We start from the raw sequence: 19647 nt of genomic DNA on the forward strand, positions 1-19647 counted from the left end.
TTTCTGCATTAGATTACAAATGAGCATCCCTTCTTTAATTAATTAATTAGTTAATTTTTCTTTTTAGGGCTGCACCCGAGGCAGATGGAAGTTTCCAGGAGAGGGGTGGAATGGGAGCTACAGCAGTTGGCCTATGCCACAGCCACCCTGGATTGCCCACCCGCTGAGTGAGGCCAGGGACCAACCTGCATCCTTATGGACACTAGTCAGATTCGTTTCCGCTGCGCCATGAGGGGAACACCCGAGCATCCTTTAACTGGGCTTGTAAGCATCAGTGCTGGATGCCAAGGGGAGTGTTGTTCTCTGGGCAGAAGGGAGAAGGTCTTCTGTTGGCTTTGGGCTAGTAGGTGGGGAAAGGGTGGTGGTATACAAAGCAGGTGGGGGATACGGTATACAGAGCAGGTGGGGAAAGGGTGGGGGTATACACAGCAGGTGGGGGTGGTGTATATAGGGGACGGGGGTAGGATGTATCAGCAGTGAGAGGGTGGTATCACATCCCGGGACTCTATAGCAGGTGAAGGGTGTGCTGTGTGTGGAGGATTAGGCTGGCCCTTGCCGCGTCCTCCTGCGACAGGAATGAAGAGTCCATGAAGAAGTGGAGAGGAAGAAAAAATTGTCACGCGCGGGGAGGTGGTGGCAGGTGTCACAGGCGCTGGATGGAGGAAGCGGCAGAGGGCAAGGGGGCGGGGCTGAAGGGCAGGAGGTGGGGGGAAGGCAGGGCTCGCTGTGCGCCCTGCGCTCGGGGACAAGCGCGGACTCGGGGGGGCGGGGCCGGGGTCTGAGGGGCGGGGCCGCAGGGGTCGGGGAGGCGGGGCCGGGGTCTGAGGGGAGGGGCCGGAGGCGCGGGGAGGCGGGGCCTCGCGCGTCCGCCGCCGCCGCCGCCGCCGCCGCCGCGAGCCCGGCGCTGTCCTCCGCGCTGTCCCCGCGCGTCCCGCCGCGTCCCAGTGCCGCCGCCCCGGTCCCGCCATGCTCCTGCTGCTCGGGCTGTGCTTGGCGCTGCCCCTCTGCGCGGGGTCGCTGGAAGAGGCGGGGACCTGGGGGGACACTTCGGAGCAAGTAAGTGGAGCTCTGGGGGTCCCAGGGCGGGCCTTAGGCGCCGGCTGCGGTCCCTTCCCACCGCCTCGTTCGCGCGCGGCTGCGGGACAGGCTCCTGGACGGGAGGGAGGGAGGGAGGACCCGATCCTCTGGCACATCGTTCCCCTTCTCTCTGTCCCCAACCTTCTGCTCAGGAGCTTCCCCGTCTGCTGCTCCAGGCGAGCGTCTGGCTGGTGAAGTTTCTTGTAGAATTGTTCTGCCACCTTGGAAGTCCTGCAGAATCAAGCCTTCTTGGCCTCTGCTACCTGCGCGAATTTCTGGTCGTTTTTTTGTTGTGCATTTCTGAGCCAGAGCCCCAAGTAAACTACGTTTCTTTAAGACCGTGTATGGGGTCGTGTGTTGTTGCTGTGGGTTCCTAGTTACTCCAGAGAGAAAGCATATTCTAGGAAAAGTTCCACGCACCTGGAAGGGTCCGCTTTTCCCATAGGAAACCCCAGAAAACACAGCTTTCGGTCAGGTTCTTGTCAGTGGTTTAAAGGTGGCAAGATGATAGCAGAGGACCAAAAACCAAAGGGTCTCAGTTCCATTTGTTCTTTGCTTTTTAGGGCCACACCCGATGCATATGGAGGTTCCCAGGCTAGGAGTGGAGTTGGAGCTGCCGCTGCCAGCCTACACCACAGCCACAGCCACAGCCACAGCTATGCCAGATTCCAGAGGTGTCTATGGCCTCACAGCAACGCTGGATCCTCTAACGCCCTGCGTGGGGCCGGGGATCAAACCCACGTCCTCATGGATCCTAGTCAGGTTCTTTACCGCTGAACCGCAGTGGGAACTCCCCTTAGCTGTTATTCTGTGTAAATGGCTTAACCTCACAGCTGAATGAAATGAAATCTGGAGCTATGAAATCTGGAGACAGTTCCTGTGGAAAGGAAAGCACTTTGAAGAGTATAAAACAGGTTCCTACAGTTATCGACGCACAGACCATAGAGGGAGAAATGGCTCGGACCTGATTAAAGCAGACAGGGCATTTCTTTTTATTTTTCTTTTTTCATCTGGAAACCAGGAAAATTTTATTTAGATACAGCACTATGATCGAATCACTGAGTAGATACAGATTAATCTTTTTATAATTCTGAAGATTTTGGACAGAAAAGTTCAAAACCCTGTTTACTATATTCAGATGCTTTAGACCCTGCCTTTCTGCATCTCCTGGTACTGTTTCCACATGGTATTTAAATTGTTTAGCTTAAAGCGTGTTTTCACAGGATGGAAGAAGAGATAAGCAGGTCGACTTTCTGTCCCCTTTCTGAGCATCTTGGTGGGAAGAGCAGATCTGGAAAACAGAATCTGCCTAAACAGCCCGCGCTTCCTTTCATGTTGCCTCTGCCTCAAGGATGTGCTCCTCTGGAACTTGGCAGAAACGGCCATTCTCTCACAGGACTGTCAGGAAGAACAATCCATACAAATTCCAGGAGGCCAGGCGGTGGAGGGGAATATGTGCAGGCTTGGGATCCGGAGAGCACAGAGGCTTGGTCTTCCCGTTGCCATTTGCAGCTGGGTGGCCTGGGCAAGCTGCTGACTCTCTCTGTGCTTTTCTTTCCAGGCGGTCACAGCAGGGCAGCCACCCCCTCCTGTGTGTTACTTGTAAGGACCCAGATGCTAGTTTGTGCAAAGGACCTGGTATACAGTGGGTGCTCAATAAGTGGTGGAGGTCTCGGTCAGTGGGTAAGGACGCGGGCTTGGTGCCAGGCTGGCTGCGTTTGGCTCTCGATCCTGGCACTTAGCAGCTCTGTGGCGCAGGGCAAGGTCCCGGGGGCTTCAATTTCCTGTTGTGTAAAGTGTGGAAGCATGAAATGAGGATGGGGTCTGTTCATACACCTGGCGGGCTCGGAACGCTGTGGGCACTTACTGGTAGCGCCTGTGGGCAGGCAGGGCCGCTCAAGTGCTGAGGGAAGGAATTTCGGGTAAAGATCTTAAAAGTTTTAGGGGGCGGAGGGTGGAGAGTGTGGGAATCGCCGAAACAAAGATTGTGTTTATGAGCGAAGAAGAGGAGGATTTAAAGCTCTGACATCTGCGAGTCCAAGTAGGCTTCACACTGAACTTTGCTGCGTAGAATAACACGGATTTGGCCCGTCTGAGTGATTTTGTGCTGTTGCCAGTCCCTGGCCCTATTTATATCCAGAAAAGGACTAAATTAGAAAAAAAAAAAATGCCAAGTAGAAAGTTCTGTGAAAATTGGCGATTTTACCTTTTGATCTCTACTCTATTAAAAAAAAATTGCATGTGTTTCAGATGTGGGATTTGAGGAGTTGCCATTGTGGCTCAGTGGTAATGAACCCGACTGATAACCATGAGGACACAGGTTCGATCCCTGGCCTCGCTCAGTGAGTTAAGGATCCTGCATTGCCATGAGTTGTGGTGTAGGTCGCAGACATGGCTCGCATCCTGCGTTGCTGTGGCTGTGGTGCCGGCCAGCAGCAACAGCTCTGATGAGACCCCTAGCCTGGGAACATCCATATGCCACAGGTGCGGCCCTAGAAAAGACAGAAAGACAAAAAAAGAAAAAAAAAGTAATATACTTAAAAATGTGATGCCTGGCAATGGAGTCAGTGCTCGAGTGTCAGTCATTGGGGTCTTTAGAATGATAGATGAACAGTTTAAAAGTATCAATGAATGTGTGAGTATTAATGCACCTGTTAGCATTGGCTGCAATTTTTGTTATTTACCTTTAATTGAAAATATTACTAATAATATCCTGGATTCAAGTTCCTTCCTCCCCCACCCCCACCTCAGCAGTACACAGTAGTTCCCACAGAGAGGGGCTCCCGTTGGCTGTGGTTTTCACACTTCCTCTTGCAGAAAGACACTCAGGGAGCTTATTAAACATTCAGATTCCTGAGCCCCACCGATTTCGATCCACTAGGTTGGGGTGAAAGCCAGATGATGCTGATGCCGAGATCACACTTAGACTGATTCGGATGTGAAAGAATCTTATAGGAGCTTGACCTTCACGAGCAAACCTCCCTGCTTTCAAATTGATATGATTTTTCCTTAAATAAGGAGGAGGCTGCACTCCTGTGATGACAAAAGCAGCTTTTGGTTTACAGAAGGACAGGAGCCACTAAGTATTGAGTGTCACGGAGAGTTTGCTGGGAGCTTTGGGTAAAAATAAGAGGAAGCAATAAAGGATATGGTTAAGATCATTCCAGGTGGAGCCAGACCGCCCTGGAGCCAAATCTGGAGCCGCCATTTACTACTGGCTGTGTGTACTTGGGCAGGTCACTTAACCTCTCTGGGTCTCTGTTTCCTTACCTGCAAGATGGTGTGGTGAATGGTTCCTACCTCACAGGCAAGAGGGGATCTGAAGTTTGAGAAGGGGGTCAAGTTTACCTCATTAGCAAAGCCCTCTTGAAGAAAAAGAATCTCAGAGTTCCCATTGTGGCTCAGTGGTTAGCGAACCCAACTAGGGTCCATGAGGATGTGGGTTCGATCCCTGGCCTCGCTCGGTGGGTTAAGGGTCCGGCGTTGCTGTGGCTGTGGTGTAGGCCGGCAGCTGCAGCTCCAGTTCGACCCCTAGCCTGGGAACCTCCATATGCCACAAGTGTGGCCCTAAAAAGACAAGACAAAAAAAGAAAGAAAGAAAGAAAGAAAAAGAATCTCAAGTGGTGCCTACCAAGTTAGGTGGTAAAACAAACATTTATTTAGAATGATAAATAAATCACCACAAATGACACATTTTGACAGGCTGACAAACACCCCACATATCACCCTTTGTTAAGGGATCAAGCGAGGGAGGGACCTGAAGCTTATGTTTCATTAGCCTCTAAATAATAATAAATTATTAAGTAGAAAATAATAAACCCACTTCTGCTCTTCTGCTGGTTGTGAGGATGAAATGAATTAATTCAGGCAAAGCACTTACATAGAATGAGCCCTCAGGCCACATTAGCTATTTTTTTTTTTTTTTTGACTGTACCTGAGGTGTGTGGAAGTTCCCAGGCTAGGGATTGAACCCACGCTACAGCAGTGATTTGAGCCACAGTGGGGACAAAGCCAGATCCTTCACTGCTGGGCCACCAGGGAATTCTACCAGTAACCATTTTTTATTATTTATGTATAGCCTGGTTGAATCTCTACTGCAAGAAGTGTCTCAGGGACCTTACTGTCTAGGAGAACTTTGGCGGCCCAAAGTGACCGGGAAATGACGCACCCATGTGACATTGAAGGACCTAGAGGAGAAGCCAGGCATGCTGAATGCAAAGGCAGGCTCTCAACAACCCCTCCAAAGACAAAGCCACTTTCATATTTGGAGCGTAATGTCATTTGTTTAAATGCAATTTGTGTTCAGAGCTCCTGGCACACAGCTAGGGTTGAGCATAGACTTCTGGTGGCACATCCTGCGTGGCAATCCATGTCTGATTCCACGAGCTGAGCAATTGTGCGGTTTTACCTTGTATAATCTCTCACTGGGAACCTATGCATTTGGGAGAACACAGAAAATCAAGGCGACTTAAAACTCTTTGAAAAATAAAGTCATTGAAAGATTTTGTGAGCTCCAGACCACTCAATAACGCCTCCTTTATGTGCATGGGTAGGATGTTGAGACGGAGTCACAAGGCTGAATGGGGAAGGAGGAAGTTGTGGGAGAGATGCCAGTGATTTGCTCACCGCCAAACCAGCCGAATCTGGTTTTTGAGGGGAGATGGGGAGAAGGGTCAGGGAGTCCTGAGAGTTGCGTGATGAGTCGCGTGTGACTTTGGGTTCCTGCCTAGGACTTGTCCCAAAGTCTCGGATGCTCTAACCTAAAGCAGCCTTGCCCACCAGAGATCCAGCTGGAGATCTGCGAGCTTTTGGTATCTAAGGAACAGAGAATCGATTGAGGAAGGTGGGGCCGTGGGATGGAGACCTGAGACTCTTTTTTTTTTTTTTTTTTTTGTCTTTTTGCCATTTCTTGGGCTGCTCCCACAGCATATGGAGGTCCCCAGGCTAGGGGTCGAATTGGAGCTGTAGCTACCAGCCTACACCACAGCCACAGCAACGAGGGATCCAAGCCATGTCTGCGAGCTACACCACAGCTCACGGCAACGCCGGATCCTTAACCCACTGAGCAAGGCCAGGGACCGAACCCACAACCTCATGGTTCCTAGTCGGATTCATTAACCACTGAGCCATGACGGGAACTCCATGAGACTCTTTTTTAAAACAGGATTCCACCCTCACCATCATTTTTCTAGAGGCCAGATTCACTTCCCTTATTTCTAATAGGTTGAAAGAAACAGGGTGGCTTGCCTAAGGCTGGTGGGTTTGGGTTTTATTTTGGTTTTTCAGCTGCCTGGCAATGGTCAGGAATTTTAGCCTACAGATGCCATTTCTTCTTCCATTGCTGAGGGCGTGGGGACCCCGAGTTGCCAGTGGGTGATAGCCAGACAACCTGCAGCAACGTTTCTCCGAAGGAAGAGGACTTCTGTGTGGGTGACAGGGACCCGATGGGGATCTCCCCAGACTGACTCTCCCCTGCCGGGTGGCGGACGGCATCTCCCTGGCTTTCCCACCCGCAGTCCTGGGTTTTATGTCAGGTCTGGTACCAGATCTCTGGGGGCAGCTGACTCCTGGGTTCCTGGGTCTTGGTTTCTGGGATTCGGGGTGCCCTCAGAAGATGGAGGCCCACTGGGGGTAACTTCCTGCCCCAGGGCCCTCTCACTGGGCTTCACCCCTGCAGCCGTTTGATGGTGTCTGGCTGAGGCCGACCGAAGTGCAGCCTCGCCCGGCTCTGTTACAGGACCTAGGGTGACCGAGCCGAGCCCGAGCTCAGAGGAAGAGTAGCCGGCAGGAGCCCCCCCTTCTGTCTCTTCCAGTGGACCTGGGGCCTTAAGGCGTCCACCCCCAAAGCGGAATCTCCCTCACCCTGGGTCGGATCAGGGTTGGCTCCCGCCTCCTTCCATGCTCTTCCCACCTGGGGACATGCCTTAGCCGCCTTCCTCTCCCCTCCTGATCCTGCTCCAGCCTGTGATTGGCCCTGGGCAAGAAGTACCACCTCTGTGGCCCAAAGGATGACCATTAAGTCGTGCCTGCTATGTTGTGTTTCCTGTGGTTGGACTCTCTGATGATGGGGTGGGGGGGGATGTTTTGGACTCTCTGATGCTGGGGTGGGGGGAGTTGAACTAGCTGATGATTGGGTGGGGGTTGTTGGACTCTCTGATGATGGGGTGGGAGGGAATTCTAGTCACCGAAGCCGGGATGGTGTCACTGCTACATGCTTTGGGCAGAGGAGCTCTTTAGCTGCCACCATTGCTGGTAGTGCGTGCTGCTTGGTCTGCGTGAGTTAAAGACTCAGTATCATGCTCAGCATGGTTCCTGGTGTGGGATGTGATTCTCTTTAACTTTCTCCTCTCCTTTCATCCCACTCCTGCAAACACCCATCCCTCCATCATAAAGTCACCCGGGTATGTCTTTTTTCCACTTCCTCTGTAACTTATAAAAATGACCTTGTCTATTCAGTTTTCATGAGCCTATTGCTTTCTAGTGGGAGAGTACGGTCTTTGGTGGCAACCGTGGTGGTTGATTTTTCTCCACACGTAGATGTCACACCTGGTCTGGACATCTGTTTCAAGGCTGGAGAAATCAGCTCAGCTCAGGAGGAGCAAAGAATCCTATCTGGGCCATCTTTTTTTTTTTTTTTTTTTAATTAAAGTGTGGTTGACTTACAGTGTTGTGTCAATTTCTGCTCTATGGCAAAGTGACCCAGTCAGACATTTATAGACATTTGGGCTGTCTCTTAAGTCTGTGATTTGGGGCCGCAAGGGCTGAGACTACTCTTCATGACTGTCCCTGACATTAAGCTGGAAGTAGTTCCTCGTCCTTAACCCCCGCTCCCAGAATTTTATAAGGCAAAGGGGAAAACTCTCAAGATGAAAAGGGATCAGGACTCCCTAACTAAAGACAATAAGGACGCCATGGCTATCATTCCCATTTCTGCTGCTGCCTGGCACCAGGAACCTCTGGGCACCAGGAAATGTTGATCCTGGTTCTGAGTCTAAATTCGGACCGAAGGGTAGCCATCACCGTCCCTTGGGATGTCAGACAGGCATCTCAAAAATGAAATGTTCTCTTGTTCTCCTTGCCGCTTGCTTATTTTCTTGGAAAACTTATTTTACGAAGCAGGAGACTTCAAAGAAAATACTTTAGATCAACCAGAGAACATAATACCTGAGAAGGGCCTGGCTTCCCTTCTAATCAGAGTTCTTTCAAGTGGTCCCCAGCCTATTCCACAGGCTTGTGAAGGGAGAGGCCTGAGATGAACCTGCAGAACTGGTGGAGTTTTTTTTTTTTTTTTTTTTTTAAGCTTTTTAGGGCCGCACCTGCAGCATATGAAGGTTCCCAGGCTAGGGGTCTAATGGGAGCTACAACTGCCGGCCTATACCACAGCCACAGCAACGCCAGATCCAAGCCATATCTGTGACCTACACCACAGCTTATGGCAATGCCGGATCCTTAGCCCACTGAATGAGGCCAGGGATCGAACCCACATCCTCATGGATACAAGTTGAGCTCGTGAGCCCTGAGCCACACGGGAACTCTGCACCCACAGAACTGGTGGAGATTTTGCCTTTGCTGGGCAGTTGCATACAGCTCACCTCCTTTTAGAAAATCAAAAGCACTGCTTCCTCGGAGTTGGTTCTCACTTGGAGCCAAGGCAGCAGCCAACCTGGATCCTGTACTGATTCTTCTGTTCCACGTTCTGTAGCAGAGGAGGCCCTATAATGGCTTATAATCATAATTTCCAGTAGAGTATGTGCATCTATTTGCAGGGATCAGGAAGAGGATAGCGATTAAACCAGTTTCTGTTATACTTTTAGTTGACTACATGGAACTATCTTTACTGTCTTTTTCTATTTGGAAGTCATACAAGGTCCTTTGTCCAGAACTGAGGTCTTTTGTCCAAAACTGAGAAGAGTGTGAAGCACAAGAATTCAGCCCCCTGGAGGTAACTGCCATTAGCATCTGGGCACGTTCTGCACACATGCAGACACTTATTTTTTCAAAAATGAGATCGTGTTAAATGTAGCATTTTGTTACCTGATCGAATTACTTAAAATGCACCTGAATATAACAGTCAGGACAGGCGAGGCTGTACTGGGGTGACAGCCCTCAGATCTCAGTGACCTCAAGGACAAAGGTGCATTTCTTGCTTGTACGCCTTGTCCGTCTTGGGATGTCGATGGAGCAGGTGTGTAGGCTGTGGTGACTGGGAACGGGGGCTTCACGGGGCAGCGACGTCTCAGAAATCACTCACCTCTGTGCCGTCGAGGAAAGGCAGCTGGAGGATCTTACACCTGCAGTCGAGTCCTCGGTGCAGAAGTGACACCTGCCCCTCACCTTCATAGCTCATGGGCCAGAACCAGTCATGTGGTCCAGTCTTCCCACAAAGGGGTCTGGAAATTCCATCCTTTTGGCAGAAAGGGAAATATTTGGTGAACCGCACAGAAGTCCAGTTAATTATTTTAAAAGTTGCAAAGGTTTTTTTTTTTGTACGTTCCTTTTTTACTCTTGATTTTTTTCCCCATGTGATACTTTTCTGAAAGTAGGAATTGCATTGATGTCAATAAAGTTAGGTCCATATCATTATTTTTGATAGCTGCATTCTCATTACTTAATGTTTCATAATATATTTCACCAAACCATTATATATTTTACCTTACTTTTAAAAATTTATTTTATTAAAGTATAGCTGATTTACAATGCTGTGTTAATTTCTGCTGTACAGCAGAGTGGCTCGGTTATACGCATATATTATATATATATTATTTTTTATATTCTTTTCCATTATAGTTTATCACAGGATGTTGAATATCGTTCCCTGTGCTCAACAGTAGGACCTTGTTGTGTTTATATTCTTTGTACAGTAATAACCAAACCACCTTTAAAGGGTATGTTAGGCTGTTCCCAATGATTAACAATTATTTTAAAAGTTGCAAGGAATTTTTTTGTACATTCATGTTTTTTCCTATTGATTTCCCCCCGTATGATACTTTTCTGAAAGGAGGATTTCTCCAGTAAAAGACATGCATTCTGGTGGGAAAGTAGAAGGTTACAGGCACTTTGAAAATTGGTGTGTCAATTTCTTAAACGTTAAGCTGAAGTTTACCATGTGACCTGGGAATTCCACTCGCAGGTATCTGCCCAAGGGAAATAAAAACGTATTCCACATAAAGACCTCCACGAGAAGGTCTGTGCAAGTCCACATGATAAATAAATAATAGCTCCAGGGTGGCAATAACCTAAGGGTCCATCCGCTGGTCAGTGGATATACAGAATGTCGTGGAATGTTTATTCGGAGGTAGAAAAGAATGAAGTACAGACATATGCTACAAGCTGATGCGAGTGAAAAACGCCGGTAATAAAAGACCACATATTGTATGATTCCATTTATAGGAAATGTCCAGAATAAGCAAATCCATGGAAACAAAGTAGATTACTGGTTGCCTAGGGCGGGGGAAAGGCTGGGGGTGGGAGGTGTTGGCTAAAGAGTGCAGGGCTTCTTGGGGGATAAAAATGTTCTAAATTAATGGTGATGATGGTTGCACAACTCTGTGAATATACTAAAAAAACATTGAATTGTGCACTTTAAATGAATGAGTTTTATTGTTTATTCAAGTGTACCCCAAAGAGCTATTTTAAAAGGTATGCATAAAATCTCAGCATATTTTCCAAGTTTTTGAGCAGCATTGTTAAACTGCCCTCCAGAAAGGCTGATTTATTATTATTTATTATTCACTGCAGCGGTAGTTCACACTTCTGTTATTTAAACAGGGATTTGCCCTGAGAAAGCTAGGACTCTTTGGTTAGTCCAGAGGGGCTGGTTAATTCACATATGATTTTTTAAAATAAGGATGTTGTCATCTTCCCACCGCCCTCACTGCGTGTGGGGAAGCACAGCACATCATCCAGACAACACATGGAGAGAAAGGTCAAGGTGGGTCCAGTTTTGCTTCCAGAGCTTCCTGGAGTTTTGAGGGGAACAAATGAGCCCATCAGAGCAAAGCGAATGTGTTTACTCGTTGTAACAGACACAACAGCAAAGAGCTTATTTTCAGGCCAAAAATAAATGGAAACCAAACACAGATATGCTTTTTTTCTTTTTCTTTTTCTTTTTTGCATGTCATGGGTCACTTGTATTAAAAGCATCATTGCTACAGTTGGTAGCGGTTTACATTCGATCTTCCATGATAGCAGCTTTCAAAGAAAAAAAATACGCAAGGATATCACAACAAAGAAAAACAATACATTTACCAAGTCCTGTCTATAAACATCGAGGCTCGTTTAGAGCTGAGGTCAGGCTGCTTTAGCGTTGCAGCTAAAGTAACCAAATCTTTAATTTAAAAAGGGTGCCTGTGAGGAGTTCCCACTGTGGCTCAGTGGGGTAAGAACCTGAGTAGTATCCATGAGGATGCAGGTTCAGTCCCTGGCCTCGCTCTGTGGGTTATGGATCCAGCATTGCCGTGAGCTGTGGTGTGTGTCCCAGATGGGGGTCGGGCCCTGCCTTGCTGTGGCTGTGGTGTAGGCCTGGTGTCCATTTGACCCATAGCCTGGGAACTTCCATATGCCACAGGTGGGGCCCTTAAATAAATAAATAAATAAATAAACAAATAAATATATAAACAAATAAATAAAAATTTTAAAAAAGTACCTGTGGATACGGATATTGTAAGGTCCTCTGTTCTGGTCATTTTGTCTGGTCATTTCTTCCCCAAGATGTGGGAACCATGGGAATCCAAGCTCGTGTGGCCAGGGGTCCGGCAGGTAGCCGGGACTGAGCAGATTGAGTTCTGATCCTGGCCTGGCTCCCTGGGGAAAGGTCAAATCCACTTTTCAGGATGGATAATGCCTGGTGCAAATTCAAACTGGTTTTAACCCCCCTCGTCTGACTCACTTGAGAAGGACCTCACACTCATGCTTCCTGTCTCGTTTCTTCTTCTAGGTTGGCCTCCGGGTCCCAAGGCAAGTCAGGCTGTTGCAAAGGCTGGTACGTATGTTCCCGACACAGCTCCCGGGTCTGTCCCCCTCACTGTTCAGTGTGTTTTGAACCAGGCCGTAGCTATGCTTGCAGCTCCTCCAAAGCTTAGAAAGTCGCATGTGGAAGAAATTGAGCATGAACTGGCATAACTTTTATTCATATGTATGTATTTTTATATATAAATATATTTTATATATTTGTATATCTCATATACATATATATTAAATACATATAATATATATAATATATATTTTTTTGTAAAAAAAATATATTTTTTGTCTTTTCTTTTTAGGGCCATACCCATGGCATATGAAGGTTCCCAGGCTAGGGGTCGAATCGGAGCTGTAGCCACCGGCCTACGCCAGAGCCACAGCAACGCGGGATCTGAGCCGTGTCTGCAACCTACACCACAGCTCATGGCAACTCCGGATCCTTAACTCACTGAGCGAGACCAGGGATCAAACCCGCAACCTCATGGATACTAGTCGGATTTGTTTCCACTGAGTCATGACGGGAACTCCTGATGTAGCTTTTATAAGGTTTTCTTTTATAGGCCTTTCTTGTATAAGACTTTAAGTGCATTTCTTTTTTTTCCTGCAAAGAGACCTGATTATTTCAGTAGAACAGTCTGGACAAAGAGTGAGGTTTTCAAAGACCTTCTTAGTGGAGAAAAAAAAAAAAAAAACACAACACCTAAGCAAATCTTTACTTTCTTATGATGTTCCCACACAAGACCTGACGTCTCTGCTGGGATGTGAGCAGCTGAAGCAAGCAGAGTTCACATTTGTAAGCTGAAGCTTCGTGGGCAGGCAGGTAGGTGAGGCTCTCAGTGCTTGCTGGAGGCTCACCCGGAGTGGTGGCAGGTGCTCAGGAGTTCTCAGAGTATGTTTGAAATGATCCCAGCCCTTCCTTCCCACTGTGTGTTCAGTGTCCTGTCAAAACATGGGGACACACCTTCAGCCCTGAGGACGTGGATGGCTCAGCAGAGCCGCGTGGGTGGGTGAGGCGTGTAACCACCGCCTCAGCTCCTGGATGGTTTGAGTCTTCATCAGGTTCATTGCGACCAGTGTCACAACCATCGCCATCTGCATTTGGGCCAGGACCTTGCTGTCTTTTCTTTTTTAGGGCCGCCCCTGTGGCACGTGGAGGCTTCCAGACTAGGGGTCGAATCAGAGCTGCATCTGCCAACCTACACCACAGCCACAGCAACATGGGATCTGAGCCACATCTGTGACCTATACCACAATACCGCAGCACAGGGCAATGCCCGATCCTTAACCCACTGAACAAGGCCAGGGATCAAACCTGCATCCTCACGGAGGCTATGTTGGGTTCTTAACCCACTGAGCCACAAGGAACTCCTGGACCAGGACTTTGTATTCTCGTCATTTTCTGCTTAACTCCCTCCTCCCTGCCTTTCCTGATGCTTTCAATCCTGCCTCTCCAGACCCCAGATTTGTTAACCTTGGATTCATTCTTTCACATGTTTCTCCATGCTCACATCATCATAAGCCATGTGGGAACACAAACATATCAAGAAGTGTGAAAAATCTAGACTTCTACCCTACTTCCAAGCCAACAAGCTAGTTTGTTGTTGTTTCACGGATGCGGGCACAAAACAGGAGACTCCTGGGCCAGAAACAAAGGATGGTTTATTACTCACAGTACGAGAAGTGTCAGCCTATCAGGATCTGTGCCTGCACTCAGTTCTCATGCAGTGACACAGAGAGGGCCAGGTGACACCTACACATGCAGTTGGTTCATCACACATCACAAGAGAGGGACCCCGAGCCTAGGGTACCCGACTCTTTTATAACAAGCACCACGCCTGCCTGATCTTTGCAGAAGGAGACATTCTCTTTATTCTTCTCGACTTTAAGCCGACTTGCCCTTTGCCTGAAGAGAAACCCCACCTTTCTCTTCCCAGGCCGTTCATCATACAAACACCCTGGGAAACACAGTACAAAACAGATGGAGCCAGTGCCTCTGCTCGCAGAACGTGCAGAGATACCAGACTCATGGACAGGAGTCCCCCAGCAAAGACCTAGATACACACCCCCATGCTTTCAACAAGTGTTTTTCTTGAAACAGCACAGTTCAAAGCCTTGAGAGAACATAGCAATAAACAAAACAGGCAAAAGACCCTGTCTTTCATGGAGTTTGAATGCCACAGGGAGGCAGAGAGAGAGAGAAAGTAAAGAAAATAAAAGGTTTAGTGTGTTAGTAACAGAGAAGATGACAAGTGACACTGAGAAAAATGACACGGCAGAGGAAGGTAGGGGAGCTTCCTACAGGCCACAGCTCACTGAGGCATTTTACAGACGAGGAAATGGATTCTGAGTCACTTGTCCAAAATGACAGTTTCAGTAGGAGGTGGTCAAACCAGGATTTTGAGTCCCGCAGTCTAGCTTCTAAATCTGTGCTCACCAGTGCACCAAACGCCCTTCCCAACCATATGTATTTTTCTTATTATTTTTACTCGACGGTGCATCACCTGGCCAGGCTCTATCTGTTCTTTTAGATGGTGAAAAATAGGAGTTCTTATTGTGGCTCAGCAGTAAGAACCCGACATAGTTTCCATGAGGATGTGGATTCTTCCCTAGCCTCACTCAGCAGGTTAAGGATCTGGCATTGCCGTGAGCTGTGGTATAGACACATCTCAGATCCCGCGTTGCTGTGGCTGTGGTATAGGCCAGCAGCTGTAGCTCTGATTCGACCCCTAGCCTGGGAACCTCCATATGCATCAGGTGTGGCCGTAAAAAGAAAAAAATATATACCAGGTCGTTGGCACACTATAATTTAGCAAAGATTCTACTATTGATGACCTTTCAGTATGTTTCCAGGTTTTTGCTCCTATAAATGCTGCTGGGAAAAAAAAAAAAAAAAACTTTTGTTTTTTCCAACACATGGGTGCTTTTAATTCTGTGGCCTAGAGTTTCAGTAGGGAGCTTGCTGGATCAGAGTGTGTATATGCTTTTAATTTTTTTTGGCCACTCCACAGTGTGCAGAAGTTCCCGGCTTAGGGATTGAACTTTCGCCACAGCAGTGACCTGAGCCACAGTGTTGACAACAGCAGATCCTTAACCTGCTGAGCCACCAGGGAACTCCTACACTTTTAATTTTGATCGATATGGTCAGACTACTTTTTGAATACTCCTAGTATTTTCTGTTTTCCATTTTTTTTTTTTTTTTTTTTTTTGGTCTTTTTGCCATTTCCAGGGCTGCTCCCACAGCATATGGAAGTTCCCAGGCTAGGGGTCGAATCGAAGCTGTAGCCACCAGGCTACACCACAGCCACAGCAATGCGGGATCCGAGCCTCATCTGCAACCTACACCACAGCTCACGGCAACGCCGGTTCCTTAACGTACTGAGCAAGTCCCGGGATCGAACCCACAACCTCGTGGTTCCTAGTCGGATTCGTTAACCACTGCGCCACGACGGGAACTCCCTCATTTCCATTTCTATCAGCAATGATTAATATGCATAGTTCTACCGGCAATGCGATAATTGCTCTTTTTGATTAGTCAGTCTCTTAGGTGTAAAGTGGTATCTCATTGTTCTTATAATGTGCATTTCCCTGACTACTTAAGAGTTTGGACTTTTCCCCAGACGTTAACTGGCCGTTCAGAGTTGTTCTGTGAATTTTTTTTTTCAGGTCCTATGCCCATTTTTCTATGGTGTTTTTTTTATCCCCTCATTGCCAGTACACGGGAGATCTTTGTATGTTACAGATACTGTATCTTCTGAGTTGGAAGAGTCCTAGATCTGTCATTTGTCGATTAACTTTGTTTGTGGTTTATTTCCCATAATTAAAGCCTATGAGTAATACATAAGTTCATCTGGTCTTTGTACCCTTAAAGGTTTCATTCTTGGTTACAAAGATTTTCCTGCCCCCTCCCCTTAGATCCTATCATCCAATCGCTCCGATATTCTTAGCAATCTCTAGGGATGTTAAAAGCCTTTTACGGGTATTAGCATTTTTTTTGATGCGGATTTTATCTGCCCGTCCAAACAGTAGCAGAATGATTTTTCCAGCACAGGCCTGGTGCAGATGCCTTTTGCAAATGTCTTTACAAAATTGACAAAAAATATCCTTTGCGAATATCTCCAGTGACTTTGTATCACCTGCAGGATGTCGTCTGAGGACCTCTAAAGCTCTGTGTGGTCTGCCTCCTGCCGGGCTCTGTAGCCTTAGTGTACCGGCGTCTCCTTGTGTTTCGTGTTCTGGCCACGCAACGCTAACCTGATTGTTCTCTGCTTTAGGGAATGAGGAGGATGGTGGTGACAACAACTGGCAATCTCCTGTCACCACCAGCTCACGGACCCCCTTGGAGATTTGCTTGATTTTATTTTGAATTAATTCGATATCCTTTTTAATGAAGCTCTCTGGCATCAGAGACATCAAAAATGTTTATATTTTGGAAAGCACAAGTACCCTCTTTTTCTGCATCTCCATGCTGCGTAACAGCGACTGGTCTGGTTTTCCTGCAACAATTCTCTGTCGTCGTTTAACCTCCTGATGGCAGGGCTGTGTCTTGGCATGGCCTTCAGAGCAGATATTCTAAAATTTGTAGCCAGGATTTGTTTTGAGCAGATGGGGTGAGACACGCAGACACGAAACGAGGGTCACAAAGGAGGAGGACATTTGGACTCACAGGTCCCAAGGGAGAAGAGGCACACGGGGCCAGGCAGGGTTTCGTGGGGCAGCCGCAGGGCCAGTGGGGGTCGGCAGGGGAGGGCGTGGCCAAGACCGTTTTTAGGGTTTTGGCAGGAAGGAATCGATGAGTCAGGCTAGGTTTGCAGAACAAGCTTTAGGACTGGACAGGTTGGAAAATGTTGGCAGGCTCTGGGCTGGAGGGATGGTCCAGTTATCAGGTGGCTGCCCCCTGGGGTGGTTTGGGGCAGGGGAAAGGTTGGCCAGGGGTGAGTGCCTGGTGAGGGAGGTGGTAGGGGTGGACCCTGGGCTGGTTGGTTGTATATGGAGGCTGTGTTCATAGGGGACCCTCTGTCCTCTTCTCTAGGCATCAGCCCTGCCCTGGGAGGAGCAGCCTCTCCAAGATCAAAGGCCCATATGCCAGAGCATCAAGCGTAGGGGAAATAGGAGTTCCCTGGTGGTGCAGCGGGTTAAGGATCTGGCGTTGTCACTCCTGTGACTCTGGTCACTGCTTTGGCGTCTGTTCAATCCCAGGCTCCCTGTTTGGGAATTTCCACATGTTTCGGGTTTGGCCAAAAAAAAAGCAGGGGAGCGGGGGGAGTTCCCGTCGTGGCTCAGTGGAAATGAATCTATCATCCATGAGGACACAGGTTCGATCCCTGGCCTTGCTCAGTGGGTTAAGGATCCAGTGTTACCGTGAGCTGTGGTGTAGGTCACAGACGTGGCTCGGATCTGACATGGCTGTGGCTGTGGCTGTGGCAGAGGCTGACAGTTACAGCTCCGATTCGACCCCTAGCCTGGGAACCTCCATAGGCCACAGGTTCAGCCCTAAAAAGACAAAGATATATATTTGAATGACAAATACATATATAAAGGAATGAGAAAATACTGTCAGTCCAGCAGGTAGTGTGGCGCTGGGCGCCGTTCCCTCTCTGTGTGTGTCAGTCAGTCATCTTCTCCCAGCTCTGCCATCACGGCTTATCCTTTTTGGGAGGTAGATAGAATAGGGATTTTTTTTTTTTTTTTCTGAATAAAGGTCATGCCTTCTGTGTTTCCTCTCTAAACATCACATGCACTATTGCTAAATAGAACGTATTTCTGCACATGGGCAATCCAGCGCCGAGGACACCCTCTGTCCACAGAGGGCAGATTCTGTCTCCAAGGCGGCAGATCCGGTCCTCCGGGCCTTCTGCTTCGTGTCGTAACAACACGAGCTCTGTTTCTCTCCAAAAGGAGAAGCATTACGGCTTAGCAGAGATCTCTGGCCCGGGGGGCAGCCAGCTGCTGGGCCCCAGTGAGTTTTACAGTGAGGGGCACCGGTGGTTTCCGACCTGATTTCTCCTAATGGTCCATGAGGATCAGTTAGGCTGGAATAAAACAGCAAAGGTGACTCTTCTGGGGAGAGGCCCGGGTTCGGGCAAAGGCAAGCGCCTCTCTGTCCCTTTTCCAAACGGCATCTTGGCGGGTTGAGGACGTCCTGCGCGGGGGCTGGATTTTAAGGGACTCACATGAGTCACACACACCTCTGGTCCCCCCCAAGCAGCAATTAAGACGCTCCGGCCTCAAAACGCTTTTCCATCTGTTTGGCTTTTGGAGGGAACATAAGGAAGGAGTGATAATGTCACAGGAAGACCGGATTCCGCCCCCTGTTTCCCAGCCCTCGGCCCCAGAAAAGTCCTGGGGCGAATAAAGACATGGAGGGCACGGCAGACTCTTCAAAACTGTGCTTCGGGGGAAATGGAGCCGCTGTCATCTGTCCTTTCTTTTAGGACATTTCTGTCGACGTCCAGGTTCAGTCTTGGCCTTTGGGTGCTTCACCTCCTCACAATTGTACGTGCCTGGCCAGTATTCTTCGCACAGTGTACCCTCCATTCTTTGTCGTCTTGGTGGGTGGGGATGTGGAGGGCTGCACCTGCAACCTGTGGAGGTTCCCAGGCTAGGGGTCCAATCAGAGCTGCATCTGCGACCTACACCACAGCTCACGGCAACGCCGGATCCTTAACCCACGGAGTGAGGCCAGGGATCGAACCTGCGTCCTCATGGATACTAGTTGGGTTCTTAACCCACTGAACCGCAACAGGAACTCCCTTCAAATTAAGCTGCTCTGTTCTTATTCCAGAAATGGGTCATTCCTGTTTCTGTGTCTTTTGTGGTTTTAGAATATTCTTTTTTGTTCTCTTTCACCGCATATAAATGCTGCATCTCTTTCAGAGCCTTGTGTCACTTTTACGATCTTGACTGATTTCCTTCTGAGCTCTGGAAAAATCTTCTAGCCAATAAGTAAACGTACATATATCTCCCCACGCCTTCCTGTGTTTCTCTCTAATTTTTGCACTTTCTTTCCATCTGATCTTAAGTGCCTTGAGAGGAGGGAATGGGTGTGATATTTCTTTCTGGTCCATCACAGAGTTCAGTCTATTGCTTACTAAATACTGGTTTGTTACTATTTCCTTTGGGGGAGACAGATACTTTTCTTTAATTGTTCAAGATGCAGAGAATTCAATTGTATAAACATTTTTGCTTTTTACTCTATAGTAAAAGCTGTGGATGAAAAAACAAACAAACAAAAAAAAACCAGAATCAGCCACAGCCCCTGTTTTCCACGAGTTTACCGTCCAGGAAGGGGCGGGGGAAGAGACTTGCGTGTCGTCGTCGTCCATAGATGGTGGTTGGAGAGGTGACTTACCCGGAAGGCAAGGGCTTTGCTTGTAAATAACAGCAGGGCTCCTGTGGGAAAACAGTTACTGGGCAGAAGCAGCCAAACTAAAATAGATTCTTCAGACTTTTCTCGGCCCGTCTCTTGGGGGCTTCCTCTTATTGATGTAGTGTTGTGGAAACTTCTGCTACATTCATATGCTTAATTTAAGGCCAAAGAAGATAACAGAGTAGTCAAACTTTGTATTTTGTCAGGCGTCTTCTAATTTTCACATTTTTAAGTTCTGT

General features: G+C 48.1%; 1 protein-coding gene across 1 annotated transcript in view; it reads left to right on the top strand.

The window, feature by feature from the left end:
• Positions 1 to 864: 864 nt before the first annotated feature.
• ITIH5 (inter-alpha-trypsin inhibitor heavy chain 5) overlaps positions 865 to 19647 on the top strand; it is a 75768-nt gene continuing 56985 nt past the window's right edge. The window contains exons 1-2 of the mRNA XM_003130820.5: positions 865 to 1056; positions 12014 to 12058. Coding sequence (XP_003130868.3) covers positions 967 to 1056; positions 12014 to 12058 — 135 coding nt within the window. The 5' untranslated portion in view covers positions 865 to 966. The remainder of the gene's footprint in view (positions 1057 to 12013; positions 12059 to 19647) is intronic.

The sequence above is a fragment of the Sus scrofa genome, chromosome 10 (assembly GCF_054392235.1).
Source record: "Sus scrofa isolate SSC_HxYL_T2T_F1_AM1 chromosome 10, Sscrofa_HxYL_maternal_Yorkshire_Landrace_v2.0, whole genome shotgun sequence".
NCBI classification, from domain to species: Eukaryota; Metazoa; Chordata; class Mammalia; order Artiodactyla; family Suidae; genus Sus; species Sus scrofa.